At 45.0% G+C, this 20,546-nt stretch overlaps 2 protein-coding genes across 2 annotated transcripts in view; both read right to left on the minus strand.

Annotated features, from left to right (window-relative positions):
• Positions 1-8,352, minus strand: URAD (ureidoimidazoline (2-oxo-4-hydroxy-4-carboxy-5-) decarboxylase). Its single transcript, XM_040620913.1, has 2 exons — positions 8,095-8,352; positions 1-347 (listed from the first exon to the last, which is right to left on the minus strand). Exons 1-2 carry the CDS (start codon positions 8,267-8,269, stop codon positions 1-3), a joined length of 522 nt encoding a protein of 173 aa, XP_040476847.1. The 5' UTR covers positions 8,270-8,352.
• A 10,222-nt stretch (positions 8,353-18,574) lies between these two features.
• Positions 18,575-20,546, minus strand: part of FLT3 (fms related receptor tyrosine kinase 3) — a 73,205-nt gene continuing 71,233 nt past the window's right edge. The window contains exon 24 of the mRNA XM_040621759.1: positions 18,575-18,793. Within this exon, the coding sequence (XP_040477693.1) occupies positions 18,671-18,793 (123 nt within the window). The 3' untranslated portion in view covers positions 18,575-18,670. The remainder of the gene's footprint in view (positions 18,794-20,546) is intronic.

Below are 20,546 nucleotides of genomic sequence, written 5' to 3' on the forward strand. Positions count from 1 at the left end.
CTACGCTCTGGCTTGGTCGGCGCCCAGGAGGTCGGCGAGACGCAGGTGGCCGATCTTCTTCACCTCGCCCAGGGCGGTGCGCAGCTCCTGCGCGGGCGGGCAGTCCAGCCGGGCCGCCAGCTCCCGCTGCACGGCCGCCCGGTCGCTCAGACGCGCGGCGAGCACGAAGGGGAAGCCGAAGCGCGCGCGGTACTGCGCGTTGAACTCCGCCAGCCGGAGCCGCTCGTCCGCGTCCAGGCTCGTCAGGCCCGCGCCTCTCTGCTCCCGCTGCGACTCGGCGCTGAGCGTGCCCCGCTGCAGCTCGCGGCCCGCCAGGTCCGGGTGGCAGCGCAGGATGCCCTCCTGGCCTACGGCGAAGCACAGACACGCGGCGGGAGCACGTTACCGCGCCGCGGAGAGGGCTGCCTGCAGGCCGAGCCCGGCCTCCTGCCCCGCCCGAAGAGGGCTTCGCGAGGGAAGCAGGGTCTTCGGGAGGTGACGAAGGGCAACAAGGGGTGTCCTGGAGGTGCAGGGGTGCCCACTGCAACCGCCCCTCGGACACGTCCCGAACTTTGCGCCCCTCGGTCCCAGCTTCAGGGGCCTCGGCCTGGACCCAGGGGCGGGGCGGGAAGTGACAAGTTTGTCCTTTGAGACCTTGGGGCAAGAAGAGAGGAGGGGAGAGGCCACTGGGGCTCGGAATTTACGACTTGCTCGGGAGGGAGCTGGGACGCGATAAGGAGACCGAGCATTTCGTATCTTTTCAAAGTCCTTTGCTCTCAAGGGGGCTTTGATGTCGAAGAGGGCCGGACACGAGGGCCTGAAGACTTCCTGCAAAAGCCACAGAATGGGTTTCGTTCTGTTCCAAAGGAGAAGGGCGGGGAGGGTCCAGAGGGATAATATCCACGGGGCTTGGCAAAGAAACGTCCAGGATTTTGTGATCCTAAGTGTGAGCTTTGGGCTTCTGGAATCAAGCATCCGAAGAGCCTTACAGGTGATTAACTGCAAAGAAACCCATTTCCAGCCGGAATTCCACAGCCCTTTGAATGAAAGTGACTTTCCTCCTTTTAGGAAAATAGCACCCACTCACCACCTGACTGAGGCTGTTTCCCCTTCTCCAACTGTAGGTCCCAAAGACACTGCAGAGACTGCCTTGGAGTTTTCTTGGAAGATAGCTTCTCATAATCGCCTAGGCCTAAAATTGGAAACCCCTGGTGTGATACCTGAGATTTTAAATCTTAAGCCAGGGAGTTTCCCTGAACCCTGGCCAACCATTTCGCTTAGCTCTCTAAAGAGAGATTCTAATCCTCGAGGCTGGGCAAGATTTCAGATATGGTAAGCAGACAGCTGTAATCTGTACAATGAGGGTAATGACACCTAACTTGCTGAGTAGCTGTGAGGATTAGAGACAATTCATTTCCCTAAAACACAGTGCCTAATGCTAGAAACATCCAATAAGCAGCCATTATTCTTAGTCGTAGTAAACATTGTAACTGGACAGCTGGGAGTATCTGACTGTGATGCTGGGGTTGGTTGTGAGCTCTGTTGGAAAGGCAGATCATTTAAAACTCGATTTAGTTATGGCACAAACCTCCCGGTACTCAAACCTCATAGTTTCTGCCCAATTAAAGGATGATTGGGATGGCACCATCTACCTCATAGATAGTGGCCAGGTCGGGAAAACTGGGGGGTGGGGGAGCAGCTGCATTTAAGAGGGCGTGCAGTGGAAGTTTCGATGGGATTAGGTGACCTCCCCAAGGTCACTTAGCTAGTAGCTCAAATGCTAGGCGATTTGAGGGCACTGGCTGCCCCTACAAGGTTAAGGGGTGCTTATTTAAATGAAACTCCTGTCACCAATTCTTCCATCTCTATAACACCACTGTTTTAGACCCTCTCTCATGGGCCCTGGCCCTGGGGCACTGCAAACGTGAAGGGGTTCTTTTCCATTTCCTGCGTCCAGCCCGGTCCGGATGGGACGAAAATGAAGGTGTTAAATTCCCTACCTGCACTCCCCGCCCCAAGCCCTGGCCCTGGAGGTTGGCTGTGCCCAGCGGGCACCTGTCACTCAGAATCTGCTCCGCATCCACCCAGTCTTGGGCCCTGCAAACGGCCGGCTGGGGACTGGGGAAACAGAGTCCTGGGCGGCTCTACAGGTCCTGACCCCGAGGGCTCTCCCTGTGGCTCCCCCTCCTTGCATATTCAGGTTTTCAAAGCAGCCTGTAGACGGTGGTGGTGGGGTGTTGCTGGCTAAGACCCAGTCTTCTCACTAACCCCCCTCTCTCAGCTTCCCCACCTCCTTATTTCTTACTCTCTAGGGCCCAGCTCGAGCTTGGGGGAAGTAGTTAGCTACTGGTGGGTGGCACCAGAATGGGGGTCCTTCCCCTTAAGGCCCCCAGCGGACTCCCCTAGCCCACCGCAGAGCAGAGAGAGGTGGATGGAGGGGCAGCAGGGCTGGTCCCACGTGTGCCAGACCTGCCTCTTCCCTTTTTTGCTTTTGCACCTCACTTCTCACTCCCCTGGGTTCGTCTCCCCTCTTGAAAACTGCCGCCTGGGGTTAATGTTTGCCTAGGATTGAGCCTGTGTTTTACACTGTTTGTGGGGAGGAGAGGGGGAAAAGGAGAGTAGGGAGGCCCAGAAAAGGGCAGAGCAAAGAGAAGAAGAACACACACACACACACACACACACACACACACACACAGCTGCAGATGAAAAGAGAAAGGTGCAGGGAATCCATTAGAGGATGGTAGCTCAGAAAAAAAGAGAACCTGATCCTGTTCAACTGAAGACTCCCCCTTTATTGCCCCACACCACTGACCCCATGAGTGCCCCCCGGGGTGGCGCTGACCCAGCTCAGTGGAGTGTCCTGTGGTTTGCAGGACCATTTCAATGCTGCCTGTTCTTCAGTCTTTCCTAAAATCCTACTACTGCCTGTGCCACTGGCAAGTCACAAGCAGAGATGTAGGTGTAGACGAGTAGTATTTGCTACGACCACAAGTCAGGAATCTTTGCATCGAGGAGAGCTCCTGGCGCAGAGCTGACTCTCCGTTCTGGCAGGAGAACAGCGCAGGGGACCGTGGCCACTGCAGAGCAGGCAACTGGCGTGGAACCCCGGTCCAGCCCACCAGGGTCCCTACATCAGTAGGAACTAGGGCGCTCTCCCTCCTGGTACAATGCATCATCTGTCCTCTCTGTTGTGTTCTTGAAGCCAGCCCCTCTTTTCACCTCAAGGCTCCAATTTCAAACATCCATTTCTCCTCCCCCCCCCCAGCTTTATCACCATCAACACACAAACACTTAGAATAGCTCATCCCATCAAGAAAATTAAAACCCATCTTTCATTCCCTATCGCCCTCTAGTTTCTCTCTCTCTGCTCCTCCTTACAGCAAACTCCTCAAAGGAGTTGTCTACTCAGTGTTCCCCCCTTTCTCACCTCCTCTTCCAGGTTCACTCTATTAAGCTTTCGGCCCCACCCACCAACCAGTGTGCACTCATCAGGGTCACAGATGATGCCCAAGTGACCAGTGTTCTGTCTTCTTCTTCCTCAGCCTCTTGAGAGAATATCACATGGTTTTTCCTCTCTCCTTCTTAAAAGATTACCATCGCTTGCCTCCTTTCTTTGCTGGTTCTTACTCTGCCAGATCACTAACCCTGAAGTACCCAGGGACTGAGTATTTACATGTCTTCCCTTCTGTATTTACACTGATGCCCGGATGTTCTCATTGGGTCCCAGGTCTTTAAATGCCATGAGTTTGGGGGTTTTGTTTGTTTGTTTGTTTTTAAAGATTTTTATTTATTTATTTGATAGAGAGAGGAGGAGAGAATGAGGTGGGGGAGGGGCAGACATAGAGGGAATGCCATCAGTTTTTTGGGTGACAACCAGATCCAGTCTAGCGTACAGCTTCCCAGTGAGTTCCTTTGCTCTGGTCCACACGGACACTCAGTATTTTCCTTTGGATGATGATTAGGCACCTCAGACTTACCAAGCTCCCATTTCCACCTTGTCCTCTCAATTGTAAAGTTTTCCTCATTGTAGAAAACAGCACCACTACCCATCCAGGGCCTCAGATTAAAAATTTGGGAGTTACCCTTAATTTCTCTTTGTTTTTGACCTGCCTTCCCCCCAAATTCATCAAAAAAACCTCTTGAAGTGGGCTGGGTGGTGCAGTCAGTTAAGCCTCTACGGACTCCTGGTTTCAGCTCAGGTCATGGTGTCAGGGTCCTGAGATCCAGCCCTTGTCAGGCTCCGCTTTCAGTGGGGAGTCTGCTTGAGACTCCCTGCTCCTCTGCCCCTCCCCCATTCTCTCTCTCTCAAAAATAAGTCTTTAAAAAAACTGCGAGTCTAACTCTAAAATGTACTCTGAGAATCCAATCACATCTCTCCATCTCTCCTGCTCCAGCCTTAGTCCAAATGAGCATCACCCCTCACTTTTACCACCTCCGCAGTCCCTCTACCCGACCTCTCTTCCCTTCCCTCCACTCTTCACTATTCTCCACGCACCCTGGGCTTTCTGTGTTCCCCAAATGCCAACAGTCTCAGGTTCCTTTTCTTAGATGGCCTTCTCCTAGATCTTAGACCGCTTCCTTCTCATCTTTTGCTTTGGAACTCAGATGTCACTTCCTAGGAAAAACCTCTTTTATTACGTATTTTCTTCTAATAGTTTCTAGAATGTGAAATTATCTCACTTGTTTATGTTAATCCTGTCTCTCTTTACTAGAATGTAAACTCACTGAAGGTAGGCACTTATCCTGTTCACTGCTCTATCCCCAATGCTTGGGACAATTCCTGGGGCACAGTGGGCACCTGACCAACACATCTCTCTTAGGAAGGAGTGCTCTATGGGCTTTTGGATTGAACACATTTTAATAGTCTCTTCTAAATACCTTATACTCTGCATTTCAGGGAATTATTAGTGTCTTTTTTATTCATTCAACAACTATGTTCTGAAATAAGTATTAAGTAATAAATTATAGAACTGTTGCAATTTTGAAATGTCACAAGGAGATACATGATCAACCCTATTTTATGAGAGGGTTTTTTTTCCTCTTTGATTTTTAACACAATCAGTACTGAACTGGTTTGTTATTGGCTGTGTGTGTGTGGGGGGGTGTGTGGGTGGGTGTTTCAACCATCTTCCCTTTACTTTTGCCACGCCCCTTGCCTGGAAATCAGGAACTGATTGGCTCAAAAGGGTGCTTTGCCATTTAATGCTAAGAGCTGAATATTAATCCTGGACTGCCACCTACTGACCAATAATCATCATCGTGCATCCTAAATAGTCAACCTTGGTTTACTCTAGAAACAAGATTTTGGTTTCTGTTAATGGTAGAGGGTTTTCTTAGATCATGTACAAAACAAAGACTTGACCAGGTAGATCACCATATCCCAAACTTTTCTTTAAGGTGTCTTTTAGTTTTAGGATTCAAAGACTCTTACACCCAGTTTGTTCCCAACCACGCAAAGATTAAAGCTAGACTAGTCAGTAAATCCCATTTTACTTGCTTAGTTAAACAGCCAAACATAGGATCTGGGACATCAAGCATTAATGTTAATTGAATAAATTACTGAACAAAGAGATGAAACCCCTAGAAAATGTTTCTAGACTGTTCTTCTGATTCTCTAAAAATGCTGCAAAAGTTGTTGGGTTGACTATCAGGGTTTTGAATTCCAGTTCTGCCACTTTCTAGTTGTGTGTTCTTGATCAAGTTATTTAATCTCTCTGTGCCTCAGTTTTTCATCAATAAAATGGGTATAATAATAATACTTGCTTTATAAGATTATTATAAGGATTAAATGAGTTGACAAATGCAAAGTGCCTGAAACACACCGACAGTAAGGGTCAAATGCATTTTAGCTATTGTTATTATTAGTTGCCTATCTAACAACATCCTCCTCCTCCCCCTCCTCCCCCTCCTCATGGAGGTGATTAGATATAGTGTAACCACACACACAGCATTGAAGCTCTGCTCCCAGTTGCCTAAGACTGTGGACACCCGCTTAGGGCTGAGAAGTAGGCTCCACCCACAGGGAGGTCCGTCCACAGGACAGTGTCTAGTGCAAAAGCAAACAACTTTCCAGCTCCCTCTGATCATTTTGTCGCACGACCTGCCAGTAAAGTCACTCCAGGTACAATGTGTGGGGAAGGGTCAATACCAGGAACCATCATCTTTCAAGATTATTTTACGATCTCATCTTCTGAATCATTTCATGCATTTAAATCTTTATTTTTACTGTTCACCGAGTGATGTAGGATTCTGACACTGGCCAGAATACAGAGCTCCCATTGGGTTAGGAGAGGGATCAAATACAAGTCTCAAGAGGGAAAGGAGGGAGTGAATGCCAATCCCCAAATCCCACTTTGCTCAGGATTGTGATTGGATTTAACCTTAACTAGACTTTAACTAACCTTAACTAGAACCTCTGCTCAAACCAATCGGGGTGACTGCTGGTGGGAAAGAAGACAGAAATAGGGAAATTTTAATTTTATTATCTAAGTTCCTAGCACAGTAAACCCTAAATAAATGCCGAATAACTGGATAAACCAGTGAATACTAGATTTAAATTATATGCAATACCTACCACCCCTTGGGTATTAAGACAAATAATGGGATTTTTCTCCTTTTTATTTTTAACTTGATAGAAAAAAATACCATTCATAAGGCATTCACAACCTTTAAATATTCTTTCCCCTCTGGCCTAGAAGTCTTTCATTTGACCTGTGTTTTCCTGTCAGACATTTTGAACATGGGTTCAGGTGGCTTCTTGCTCTTTCCAGCTCACTCTGCAGGCTGTGGGCTGACAAGGGGAGCCCCTTCCTTCATCAAGCCGGGGTTGACCTTTTCTGTGAGTCATCAGTCACAAAGCTTTGGTGTCTGTCAGTCCCACTAATGCCTGAGCCCAGTGGCAGAGCCGAGAAACACCCTGAGAAGTGGATGACTGCCAATATCATCCCGACATTTCTGTCAGTTTGGTTTTATGACACTGTCTTCCCCTCTTGCTAGATGTGCCTAAAATAAATTAAAGTGAGTTCCTTCCTTGGGAGACATGCATCTGACAATGGGAAACCATCCTGAATGTCAAACTCTGGATGGATAGGCAAGAGTCTGTTAGTTGGCTTTGTAATGGAGGAGAAGAGAGTGGCGATTCTGCCCCCACCCCTCCACGCGCGCGCACACACACACACACCCCAGATCTCTGCAGAAGGCCCCTCTGTGAAGGCAGCCCTTGCCCCTCGCCTTCCTTCAGGCTTTTCTGAAGATAGCAGGGCAGCCTGGGAAGCAGCCCTTGTTCTAACCCTTGGCCTCTGAATCCTCGTGAGGCCATGTATCATTCTGAGTCACTTGGGGTTAGCCTAAACCTCCACCTCTCCTCACCCCACACCCAGAAGTGTCTCCTTTTCTCTCCTACCCAGAGGAAATCAACAATTTCTTTCCCCTTTTCCAGAGGAATTCCTTCAGATTTTTGTCTTTTTCCTTTCACTCCCTCAGGGAGTTGCTGATCTGAATGAGTTTACTCTCCTCAGCGGTCCAGTCCAAACTGGCCCTTTCTGGTAAAAATGTCAGCCATTTGCTCTTTCCCCTGGGCTCCTGAGATAGTCTGATACCGCGCTGTCTCCTCTCTTGCATACAGGACATTCCCAAAGTGAACACACTTGGCTAAGAGAGGGTGGGCCTTCAGTCTGACCTTTGGCTTTCGAGCGACTGTGAGGCCTGAGGAGACAAGTGTCTGTTCTTCTTTCCTCCTGACCTCATAGCTTTAATATTTAACAGCCACTTTACCTGAGCCAACATATGTCTCTTTTTTAAAAAAATTTTTGGGGGAATTTTTTTTTAAAGTAGGCTCCACGCCCAGTGTGGAGCCCAACGAGGGGTTTGAACTCATGACCCTGAGATCAAGACCCGGGCGGAGACTAACACCTGTCTTTAATTCTACTTTTGGCCTAACACCTTGCAAGTGTTTGACTCCCATTTACTAAGTCTGAGAAAATTAAACCTGACAATAAAGACAGCTAATCAATATATCGGTAATGAGCAACTGGGCTGAAATATCTAAAAATATTTTGATAAACATATTTGAAATCCCTTTGTAGAGATTCTCAGCGTCTAATGCGGAAGCCTTACCTGACTGTGGAAGGGCATCAATAAAGGCAAACAAGTGCTTCTCTAAATCTTCCAAGTCGGAGAATGGGCGCTGGGACCAAACAGCAGCTGCGATCAGAGGACATCTCTCAATGACATTCCCAAATACATCCACAAATTCTCCAAAGTCCATGGAGTTGACCTTCTCAATGTCCATTGCTTGCGTTCAACCCGAGGCAGCAGAACGTCAGCTTCCCTCTCGAAGTGAGTGACGCTGGCTCTGCTTACCAGCTTATATTTGCTGAACGCACAAGCTTTTTTTTTATGCAACACCAGCTTGGCATGTTTTGAATGCCTCTGGCAGAAGCGGAGTCACGATACTTGTGTAATAAGCAAACACAGGCTTAAGGTTCTAATCCAGGGAGTGGAGATCCCTACATGGGAAATGCTTCCCACCAAACCTTTCCCCCAAAGCCAGGAGGGACCCTATTTCACTGTGGGCATTCAAGCCAAAGACACTTCTGGTGTCATCAACATTTTGATGTCAAGGGTATCCCAGGAAGTTTGCTCTGATAACTCAAAGACAGATCACAAGTCCACCCACTTAAAATGTGATTTCCCATCTGTTCTGCTAGAGAGGTCAGGTCGTGTGTTTTATCCTTTCTCTGTATCTCAGATGCTTAACATAATAGGTACTTCATAAATGCTCATTACACGGTGTCTAAGAAATAATTGTGTCCCATTCTCAGTTGTCTCTCAAACACCATTATGTTACTTTCTTCCTGAATATACGTGCACCTATCTGAAATCGTAAGTAAATTATATTTACTTATTTGCATATCATCCCTCAGTCCCGACTAATTCCATGAGCTTCGAGACGGTGTGTTTTGCTTGACTTTGTGTCCTGGGTGCCTAGAACCGTGCCCACGGTAGGTCCTAATAAACACCATGGGGTGAATTATTTGCCCAAATGACCACATAGAGTAAATTTCTCACCCTAATAGCTTTCATGTATACTCAAAACAAAAAATACTGTGGAAGATAAAGTCAAGGAAAAAGCGGTCAAAATGTTAAAGAAATTGCTGCTGTTTCCCTTTAGATCCAAAAAAAAAAAAAAAAAGCAAACGTAATTCTAAAAGTCATACTAGCTACATGTTTGCTTCCATCTGAGTCAAAACTCAAGGGTCAGCAGCCACATTAGCATTAATAAGCCAGTTACATTTGCCACTGTGGTTTATGAGAGATGGGTGACAATAGTGCCCTTGACAATCTAACAGCAACCACAGATTTTTTTCCTCCCTCTGTTTGTAGATGTTTTCCAGCCCACGTCCCCTCTGACCACCTGGGCCAAAAGGTCATGGCTGACAGAATGACCAAGACTTCATCTCTCTTTTTTTTTTTTAAGATTTTATTTATTTATTTGACAGAGAGAGACAGCCAGTGAGAGAGAGGGAACACAAGCAGGGGGAGTGGGAGAGGAAGAAGCAGGCTCATAGCGGAGGAGCCTGATGTGGGGCTCGATCCCAGAACGCCAGGATCATGCCCTGAGCCGAAGGCAGATGCTTAACCGCTGTGCCACCCAGGCGCCCCAAGACTTCATCTCTTAAAAAGAAGTTGATAAAATTTGCTTTTCAAGGAAGTAAATCCAGGGTCAGACGGCTGCCATTACGGCTTATCTTCATATGTGACAGAAGATATATAACAGTAACATGTATTTATAACGGTCCCATGTATATGCGAAAACACATTGAATCCTGTAGTATGTACTCAGTTTGGGGCATAGAACACAGTGCGGAGAGCACGGACCCGGGAGAGTTCTGACCCTGGCTCCGCCACTATGGTCGGACATTTGGCAAATGATCGAACTTTCTGTTCTTCAGTTTCTTTGTCTGTAAAATGGGGATAACAATGCATTCATCTTGTGGGATTTTGGTGAAAGATTAGCAACTCTACAGAAGCACCTCAATAGCTCCTTTACGGAGCACTACAGAGGCGTGGGCTAATATTCTGTGTATAATCTCTCCATTGGACCAACCACACAATTTTCTCCTTTTTCCTTTCTGCCATTAGCCTTTTCCTTGTCTGTATGGGCTTTGCTGCAGACCCAGTGAATAGCCCAATACCCCCTTTCCCCCCCTCCTCGGGGACACCACCGCCCTGAGCCTCGGGTCACTCTAGCATGACTTGTGCAGTGTCTGCAATGTCCAAATAAGACGGTGGGGAGATAAGACTGAGGGGGAGTCTGGCTGGATCTGCACAACTGGTCTGTACAGACTCCCCAGACTTACGGCTACCCTCAGCCCTGGACTCTGGGAAAAGAAGGTAGACCAGAAGGCAAGAAAGAAGACCATCCTGGGTCCATGGCTCTTTGTTCCCCACTCCTCTAGCCTGACCCCTTATTATTTCCTGCTCTTATCTCTGCACACGAGGGTCTCTCTACCCCCAAAGGAGCTCCTGCCTGGGGCTTGGAGCCTGGGGGTTCTCAGTTCCTCTGAGAACAGCAGGAGATAGACATCTGAATTTGCAAGTAGAAACTCCTTCCTCTCATGGCAATGCTGATACACAGGGTGGGAAGGACCTCGCTACTGATATTAAACCTTTCTGGCACAGACTGGAAACTGAACCTTTTATTTTGCTATATCTATTGTATAATAATGGAACTCCAAAACACCTACCACCGTGCAAACCTTCAAGACACAAAAAAGTTAAGGAATTAAATAGTCACGGACATAGAAACAGTATTGACAACAACAACAAACTACAAATTACTAACGTGGAACTCAGCAGCTCGCGCCACTGGGCTTAACTCAGCCCTCTGGGCCTCACTTCTATTGACTCTCACCGATAAATCAATCAAAGAAAGAACAGGTGGTCACAAGGTAAGGCAATTTTCAGCCAAGCAAAAAGCTAATTTATTGAATAGTACACTACAGAGGAGGGTTGTATGGTATATAAATTATATATCAATAAAGCTTTTTAAAAAAGTGAAATGATATAAAGATGTACTCATAATCTGTTTGACCATACCAGATAGGATTCTTATGTTCCAGTTGCTGAATATATTATATTTGATTTTATTATAATTTTTCTCTTACGAGGCTTTTAGCTGAACATGAAGACATTTTTTTTTTCTTTAAGTAGGCTCTATGCCCAGCGTGGAGCCCAACGTGGAGCTTGAACTCATGACCCTGAGGTCAAGACCTGGATGCTTAGCTGACTGAGTCACCCAGGCGCCTCAACACAGAGAAAATGCTTAAATAGGCACAAATTTTTGTTTCTTTTTCTTTTTCTTTTTCTTTCTTTCTTTCTTTCTTTCTTTCTTTCTTTCTTTCTTGAAACATTCACGCATCGGCTCCCTTTAACTAGCAGCCCTTAACTTTTCATATGTGGAGCATAAACGGGAGTGTTTTCCCAATCAGATGCCAGAAAGACAGATTGCTTTCCTCCATATATATTTTTGATTTGAGGCAAATTGGGAGTCGGAACTCATACAATCTTGCTGTTACCAGAGCGTGTTGGTTAGCTGAGGACTGAGCTGAAGCAAGAAGCCCTGGCAGGAGCCCCGACCCGGGTGTGGCTGCGAGGGGGCGGAGGGTGTGGCCCCAGGCCAGGCCCACACTTACTACCTGCTTTGTACGTCTCAGCAAGTGACTTAACCTTCTCAAACCTTGGTTCCACTGGCTGGTAAACTGCCACAGGACAACCTCCTATCTCACAACTCGTTCAATGAGATCTATGTGTGAAGCCTTTGGCGCAGCTCTGGAATACAGTATATTACTGATAAATGTTGAAGACATTAGGCTAGGTGAAATAAGCCAGTTACAAAATGGCCAATACTGGATGATTCTACTCATATGGGGTACCTAGAGGACTCAAATTCATAGAAGCAGAAAGTAGAGGGGCGCCTGGGTGGCTCAGTCAGTTAAGCACCTGTCTTCAGCTCAGGTCATGATCCTGGGGTCCTGCTTGTCCTTCTCCCTCTGCCCCTCCCCCAACTCACACATGGGCACTCTCTGTCTCTGTCTCTTTCTAAAGTAAATAAATAAAATCTTTTTTTTACAAAAAGAAGCAGAAAGCAGAATGGTGGTTGTCAGGGGCTAGAGGTAGAGGGAATAGAGAGTTAATGTTTAACGGGGACAGAGTTTCAGTTTGCAAAGATGAAACTTTCCTTCTGGAGATGGGCGGGGGTGATGGTTGCACAGCATTGTGAATGTACTTAATGCCATTGGGCTGTACACTTGGAAATGGTTAACAGGGTAAACCGTATATATACATGTACATATATTATATGTATATTTTACCAGATAAAAAATTCATCAAGCTTTTTCTGCCTCAGTAAGATAATTTGGAATTTAATACATTAATTCCCCACCTTTTTTCCTGTTGCTGAGGGTAATTGTGGCATAGACAGATGCAAATTTGAACACTGATATGTCATTTATATTTGACAGAAACGACCGTGGTTGTGGCAGAGGGGTTCGGCTAAGCACGTTACTGGGAAAATCCTTCATAAGAGCTGAGGAAAGAGAAGGAAGATTGGGAAGAAACACAAGTGGCAGATGTGGGTGAAGGAGGGACAGAGGTGGACCAACGAAGGGCTGGAACTCTGATAAGAGGTCACCCAGGACATCTTCCTGCTGCAGGCCAAACACCCCTGGCTGTTTTCCTTACTCCAAAAGTTCTCTAAGAAACAGACTGTTTTCAACAGGAAGCCAGTCCAGACTCAGGCAACACTAAGCACAGAAGAAGGTGCTCCGAGAAGAATTAGTTCCAAAGTCACTCCCCTGTGCTGATAAATGTCCTGTGTAGAATCGAATGGTAAAAACCAGGTTCTATAGAGAAGCTGACATAGACTCTCTGTTAAGGTGCGGAATGTGATAAATAATGTACATAAAACGTGCAATCGTTAGCATAGTCAAGAAATAACTGAGACTGAATAAATGAATTTAAGTGATCTGTGTAGAGGGTTGTTCTTCCTTCTAATTAACAGATTGGCCTTGTCTGTATTCTGCTTGTTAAAATTTGCCCTTCCAGAGGCGGGGTGTAGGAATGAAGTCCAGCCCAATGCCTGGGATTAATTAAAAACAGTCCTAGGGCGCCACCTACTGGTCAGACAGAAGGGGCTGAGCACGCAGCAGCAGGAACACATCTCTAAAATCAGTCCTGGTAGGTTGTGTTCTTCCGCGTGGTAAAGATGTGTAGTTTGGGGCGCCTGGCTGGCTCAGTCAGAATACTTGAATAAATAAAACGTAAAAAAATAAATTAAAAATTAAAAATTTAATTTTTATGTAATCTCTGCACTCACCTTGGGGCTTGACCTCACAACCCAGATCAAGAGTCGCTCGCATCTTCTGACTCAGATAAAATCTTTAAAAAAATGTGTAGTTACGTCAGAGACACAACTTGACCCAAACTAATACCAGATCTGTGGTAAGAGCTGGGTTTAATAGTTTGGTTTTGTTTTCCCCAATACGGTTTTTAAATGCCCTCTTTCCTTAGAGAATGTTGCCTTTTAAATATCGTATTTGGTATTTACAAAAGTTATGTTACAAAGTAAAATAATATTAATGAACACCGTGAACCATTATCCCACCCAACCCAAAAAGCTTGAAATATCATCAGTGTGAAAATGAATAAATAGTGGTAATTTTATATTCACATTACACCTCAATGAAATGAAAGAACTTAAGATTCATGAACACCATGAGTGAATCTTAGAAGCACGACGTTGATTTTTTTTTTTTTTTTTAAAGAAAGCAGGAACTGGAAGTCTATGTAGAGTGTGGTACCATTTTTATAAAGCTCATGAACAAGAGAATATTCATTTTCAAGGAAATCAATTCTTTGGGGCCTTTGATACTGCAACAGCAAGGGGTGTGCTGTGTCGGGGATTCCGTGTATAAATGTATTTACTTGGGTCCATCGGCAGTGAAGTCACATTCACAATATATGTGGGTCTGACTAAAATCAGTTTGGCGGAAGGAAAAGGAGAACATTCCTATAAACGTTAACTGCTTTTCTTTTCTTCCCTATGATCGCCAACATTTTTGGACAAGCCGTTCAAGAGGGCTTACCAAATGCCTGTGACTCTACTTCCTCATATCCCGTCAACATGATGGAATCACATACAAGTGAAGATAAATCATTTCAAACTTGAAAGAAGACCATCGGCCAGCCAAAACAGAGAGGACTTTCTAGAGAAGGGGAAAGCGGATGAAATCCTCAATTTGGCGCAGGAGACTGTGAATCAAGGGTCTTGGCTGTGAGCGCTGGAGGCAGGCTTGGGTTCCTGGCAAAGGGATTTACAGAAGGGAGACTGGGTGGCTTACAGGCCTCACAGGAAGGCCAGAGACCAAGGCTTGAGAAGAAGAGGGACCAAAACAGCTCCAGGGATCTAGGAAGGGGGACTGCTTGTCACTTCTGTCAGAGACCAGTACTTGAGAATAATGAGTTCCAATTCCCTTTGTCATCCTTGCCTGAATCCAGTCCAGGTACAAAGTTCCAGAACAAGAGAGGAAGTTTATTAGCTGAGCTTGAGTCAAGGACCCTCCTTGGCTAGAAGGCAACCCCCCTCCTGAAGTCCTGCTCCACGGCATACCACAGGGAGAAGCCACGCCTCCAATCGCAGTCCTGTTACTGAAAGAAATGGGAATCGATACCGGACAGCCAAAGAAACACATGATCACTACAACAGGGTCTTTTAAGAGAATACAACAAAAAGTTAAAAATAGAATTACCAGTTGATCCATTGATCCCACTTCTCTACAGAAGCATACAAAAAAATAAAAAAAAGGTGACAGCAAGGTCTCAAAAGAGGTATTTGCCCCCCTGTGTTCATAGCGGCATTATTCACAATAGACAAGAGGTGGGAGCAAACTAAATGCCCACTGATGAATAAATGAATAAACAAAATGTATACACATACTATGAAATATTATCAGCCTTAAAAAGAAAGGGAATATGTATTGTCACTACCACAATATGGAGGAAACTCGAGGACATGATGCTAGGTGAAATAAGTCAGTCACAAAAAGACAAATATTGTATAATTCCACTTCTGTGAGGTAGTCAAATTCATAGAAACAGAAAGTAGAATGATGGTTACCAGGGCTCGGGGAGGGAAAAGGGAATTATTGTTCAGTGGGGACAAAGTTTCAGATTTACAAGATGAAAAAGTTCCGGAGATTAGTTGCACAACAGTGTGAAGATACTTAACATTGCTAACTGTACATTAAAAATGGTTAAGACGATAAGTTTTGCATTTTGTGTTTTTTTACCACAATTATAAACAAACAAACAAATAAGATAAAATAGTAGTAGAACCCAAGAGTAACCACACAATAAGTGTTAACAGGGGCTCGGAGACTACAGGTTACTAAATTAAGTTCCAATTTCTTCAGAAAATAATGGCATCATATTAGTACCTACTTCATAAGGCAGTTAGGAAAATTACAGAAGGTAATACATATATCATTCTTAGCACAATGCTTAGCTCATCACGAGGGCCTCACAAACATGTAGCATTGGGAAAATATTGACACACGGTTAAGAACAAAACTACGTTTGACAAAACAGCTAGTGTAATTCCAGTTATGTAAAAAACAAAGAATTCTGTGGGTGGGTGTGTGTTTGTGTAAATACAGGTAATGTAAGCATATTTAAGCAAGAAGATGGGAGAACTATACCTGAAACTTGAACAGCATTTCCTCTGAAGAAGCAATTTGGGATTTGAGTTGGGTGCATAAAGGGTAAATTTCACTTTATGTAAGAAAAAATACAAAATTCTTTGCATTTTTTAACATCAAGCATATTTTATGCTTTAACTTGAGTAGGTAAAAAATAATTGAGTACATGTATTTTGTGTGTCCCAACTGTATACATAAATAGGAATTAGGCATACAACTTGGAATAAACCATATCTACTTTCAACTTCTAAAAATCCAAGTGAAAAGATGTAATCCTTAAAAATCAAGAACCCGCCTCAGCTGAGTTCATAGTCAGAGGGACACATGGCTACCAAAGAATGGTTGGAGAGATGCATCATTGTTGGCTATAAAAATAGAGGAAGGGGGCCACCAGCCAAGGAATTTTAGCAGCTTCTAGAAGTTGGAACAGGTGAGGAAACAGATTCTCTGACAAAGCCTCCAGAAAGGAATGCAACCCTGATGACATAGGATTTTGGCTCAGAAGGACGTTTGTTGAACTGCTCGCCTACAGAACTATAAGATAATACGTTTTTGTTGCTTAAAAAATTCCAAGTGGAAAGAAAGAATATTTCGGGCACCTGGGTGGCTCAGTCAGTTAAGCGCCTGCCTTTGGCTCGGGTCATGATCCCAGGGTCCTGGGATGGAGCCCCACGATGGGCTCCCTGCTCTGCAGAGAGTCTGCTTCTCCCTCTCCCTCTGCCTCTCTCCACTGATCATGCTCACTTAGAAAGAAAGGGAAAGGAAAAGAAAAGAAAGGAAAGGAAAGAAAGGTTATGTTAAGAGCCAACTGGATGATATAGACGAGGAGCCTGCAGATTTCAGTGGAGGAAGCCAGCACTGATGGCTGGTGGAGCTGAGAAAGAAAGACCTGAAGTATAGCGCAGAGCTTAAGGCTTACTTACATAAGAAGAAGCATCCCAGGAGGGTGGCGGGTGTAGAAAAGGAACACTGGAGATGGGAATGCCCAAGACATACCCAGTGAACACGAGCAGATGGTGTTGGCAACAGAGACAGATGGCATTATGCAGTCTGACACTGAGAAATGCAGGGGAACCCAGCCGTGGTGCGCGTGAATGCTGGCAAGAGAATTTGGCTTTAGCTGATAGACACCCGGAGTCACGAGATGTACTCCCGCGGGAAGTGGCATGTGCGCCCGCCGGAAGTGGCATGTGCGCCGCAATACTTTAGGAAGACAAATCAATCCGCGGCCAGAGAAAACATTGGATGGCGGATGGCTCAGAGACTGGGAGAAGAGGTTAGGTGAAGAACAGATTTGTGTAATCTAAGTGAGTTTATGGTGGCCTGGTCTAAAGTAAAAGATTAAAACCAGAAAGGGAAGTGCAAAGGACAAATTAGCTTACATTTATGGGCCAGGCACTATCTAAGCCATCTGTATGTTTATGTAATATAGATTGTCCTCAGTTTGCCATAGGGTTATGTCCAAGGAAACCCACAGTAGGTTGAAAATATCCTAAGTTGAAATGCATTTAATACAACCTTTCGAACCTCACAGCTTAGCCTAGCCCACCTAGGGGCTCAGAATACTGACGTCAGCCTCCAGTTGGGCAAAATCATCTAACACAAAGCCTATTTTATAATAAAGTGTTGACTCTGTCATGTAATGTGTTGAATACTGTCCTGAAAGTGAACAACAGCGTGGTCGAATGGGTATACAATGGTTGTCAGTGTTGTGGTTTTTCACCCTGCGATCCCGAGGCTGACTGGGAACGGCCCCTGCCCAGCATCACCAGAGACAATCGCACTGCATATCGCTAGCCTGAGAAATTCAAAATTCAAAGAAGGGTTTCTACAGAATGTGTATCCCTTTTGCACCATCGTAAAGTCAAAAAATCTTAAGTTGAACCGCCATAAGTTGGGGACCATCTCTTTGTGCATATATTTCTAACATACATATATTACAGATGTAGTCCACTTACCACAACCGTGTAAGATAGATGCCATCCATGCTAATTTCCTCTTCCTGAAGAGGAAGCTGAGACCTAAATGAGTTTAGTTACTTGCCCAACGTTGCGCAGCTAAGGCGCGTTGGAAAGAGAATTCCAGCCCAGGCGGACGGGCTTCAGGGTTCTTATCTTACTAATGGCCCTGGAAGGGAGGACAAGAAAAGGCAGACCTTCACCAAGCTCTTCACCAAGAACCACACCTGGAAAGTAAGGATGAGGACAAGACCAACTTTATAAGCCCGTGGGAGGGAGGGAGCTAAGCTGAATTCAAAGGACGAGGGAGGTTGAATCCAGTGTTGCAGAGAAGTAAGCACACATCGGCTCTTCTGCTCAGGTCTGGGGGCAGGAGTCCCGGATCCTTTTAAGAATCTGATGAAAGGCTGGAGCTTCTCAGTAGGAAAAAAATACACACGCACAAACAAATCGTTGCACGTAATTTCATTAGGTTCCTGCCCTCCAGTTAAGTCTTGTCCTAAATAGGTCACGTCAACAATTCAATGACAAACATTTCTAGAGAAGAGATTTTATTTCCATTCATAAAATATATCACTAAATAGCTGGAAAAATTACATATTATTTTAAAACATAGATTTAAAAAATCATATCAGCTTCTCCTTAGCAAAATGCTTTTGTTTTATGTATTTACAAGAATATACTCTACGTCAAGTACACGATTTTCACTCAAGCCAGCCCGAGAAGGCCTTTGGATGTAGGTAGAAGCTTCAGTAAAGTGAATTATCAGCTCTTCCTGCCTTGTGCAAAGGATGATTTGTTTGTACAAAAGTTCCTTTGAAAACAAGAGTAGATACAGAGAGCTTCTAGAGAAAAGTCCAGCAAAGCAGCAGAATATACTTTCTTTTGGTGATGAAATGAATCCTGTTTTGGTAATCTATAGCCTGTTTAAGGTGGGGGTCAGAGGGAGGACGTCCTTAAGACTAAACTGCTTCTCTAGGAGTCTTCACCATGACCCTGGGGAGCCAGGAGCCCGGAATCCACCTCTCTACTGTAAGGTCGCCTGTTCTGGTAGCCGGAAGGACGGTCTGAGACGTGGCCATCCGTGTTCTGATACATCTGAAGGTGGGAAAAAGACGGAACGCTGATTACCATCTGATGAAGATAGACGTGTCGAGGGCCCGCATTGCAGGTTACTTACTATTTCTATACCTAAGCCTTAGAGGGTAATCTTAGAGGATATTAGTAGACAAAGCAAATCCGGTTTATTAATGGAGAAATCAAGTTATAATCAAATAGCTGATTCCGTTGTTGTTTCTACTCTTGGATATAAAGTCCCAATCTAGAAATCCTCAGGCCGAACAGTAAAACCATAAAAGAGAAAGGCCACTAAAAAAGATCTATGCATTATGCAATTAATACAGGGGACTGATTCTTGAGTTCCACTTGGGAGGTGAGTGACTTTAAAATGTTTTTCCAAACTGAAAACAGCTCTACTTTTTGTCTGATGACAAAGTTAATGCACATGCATAAAGATAACTTTAGCAACATAGGAAGATACATAGGAAAAAAGCTACAATCATCAGAGGTGGCCACCATCCTGGATAGCTTGCTGCGTACGCACAATTTCGTGTCGGTAGGCTCAGAGTGTAAACCCTGTTTTAGAACCTTATTTTGAATTACTAGTATGTTGTTCGCATGTTACATGTGTTACATATTTTCACTATTTACCAAATATGAGCACATTCATCCTTTTAATAGTAGCCTAGCATTCCGTAGTACGGAGGCACCACAACCGACCTTTTGATGGACTGGTAATAGAACATCACTGGGAATGCACCCTGGCCCTGTCTGTGGGGTGAAGGAGGGCAGTGGCATTGCTGGGTCAAAGGGGATGCACATCTGAACGGTGAAGTCCATCGCCAGGCTGCCCTGCAGAAAACGTCCCTTATTTCTGCTCCTCTCCGGGGATCTGGAAACAGCACTGTTTTCTCCCGAGCCCGGCGGCAGGGGTGTTAACCGTCGCTCACGGCTCTAGCCCTTTGTCCAGCGAAGGTTTTATCTCCTCGCCTGTGTGTTTCATGATTAGCAAAGTCGAACATCTTTTTCTATGTTCAATAATTTTTGCACTTCATTGCGAACAGTCTGCTTCTCTCCTTTGCCCTTTTATCTAGGGCTATGCAGGTTTTTCTTAATATTTATGAGAACTCTCTGTGATGTAGGGATCGTGCATTCTGCATTCTTTTTTTATTTTTTTCCAGGGATCATGCATTCTTAGTGAGTTTGACAGACTCCCTCCCTCCCCCACGCCTCACTGCTGTGTATTTCTTTGTGTTAGTTCGTTTTGGTAGTCAGTTATCGTGTTCACTGAAAGGACCATCTCCTCCTCTTAATTTTTCTTTCTGGAAAACAAACAATAATAGTCTGCCTCTACCCTTAAGGATGAACGGTAACGATACATCGTTTTTGTAAAGCAAGCCTAGCAGTTGGTTATGACCTTTGAACCAAATGTACATTTCTAGCACTGGATTTCTAACCATCTAAGGAAGTCTGTGACGGAAATACCAGCACCACTTCAAATCCAGCAGCTCCACACCTGAGCCCATTACCTCTGATCTCCAAACCTTCTCTCCTTCCTTTATTGACAGTCCCCTTAGCACACCGCCCCTCCTCCAGGCCCACAATCCAGAACATTTAGAACCATCTTCTCAATCCCACTGTATTCCCACAGCCAATCAGGGACAGGTAAGTCACTGCTTTTAATGTCTTCCTGTCCATTTCTTTAAGTGATTTTTATTTCTATAAGTAATTAATTAGTTTTATTGACGTGTAGATGAAACACAATGTTACATCAGTTTCAGGTGTACAACAT

This window comes from Ursus maritimus, unplaced genomic scaffold, assembly GCF_017311325.1.
Source record: "Ursus maritimus isolate PB19 unplaced genomic scaffold, ASM1731132v1 scaffold_10, whole genome shotgun sequence".
NCBI classification, from domain to species: Eukaryota; Metazoa; Chordata; class Mammalia; order Carnivora; family Ursidae; genus Ursus; species Ursus maritimus.

Excerpts from the sequence above, each read along its gene's own strand:
- URAD (XM_040620913.1), bottom strand. The coding sequence starts at position 8,269 with ATGGACATTGAGAAGGTCAACTCCATGGACTTTGGAGAATTTGTGGAT. Across the intron at positions 348-8,094 it reads TGATGCCCTTCCACAGTCAG|GCCAGGAGGGCATCCTGCGC; the intron begins GTAAGGCTTCCG and ends GCTTCGCCGTAG.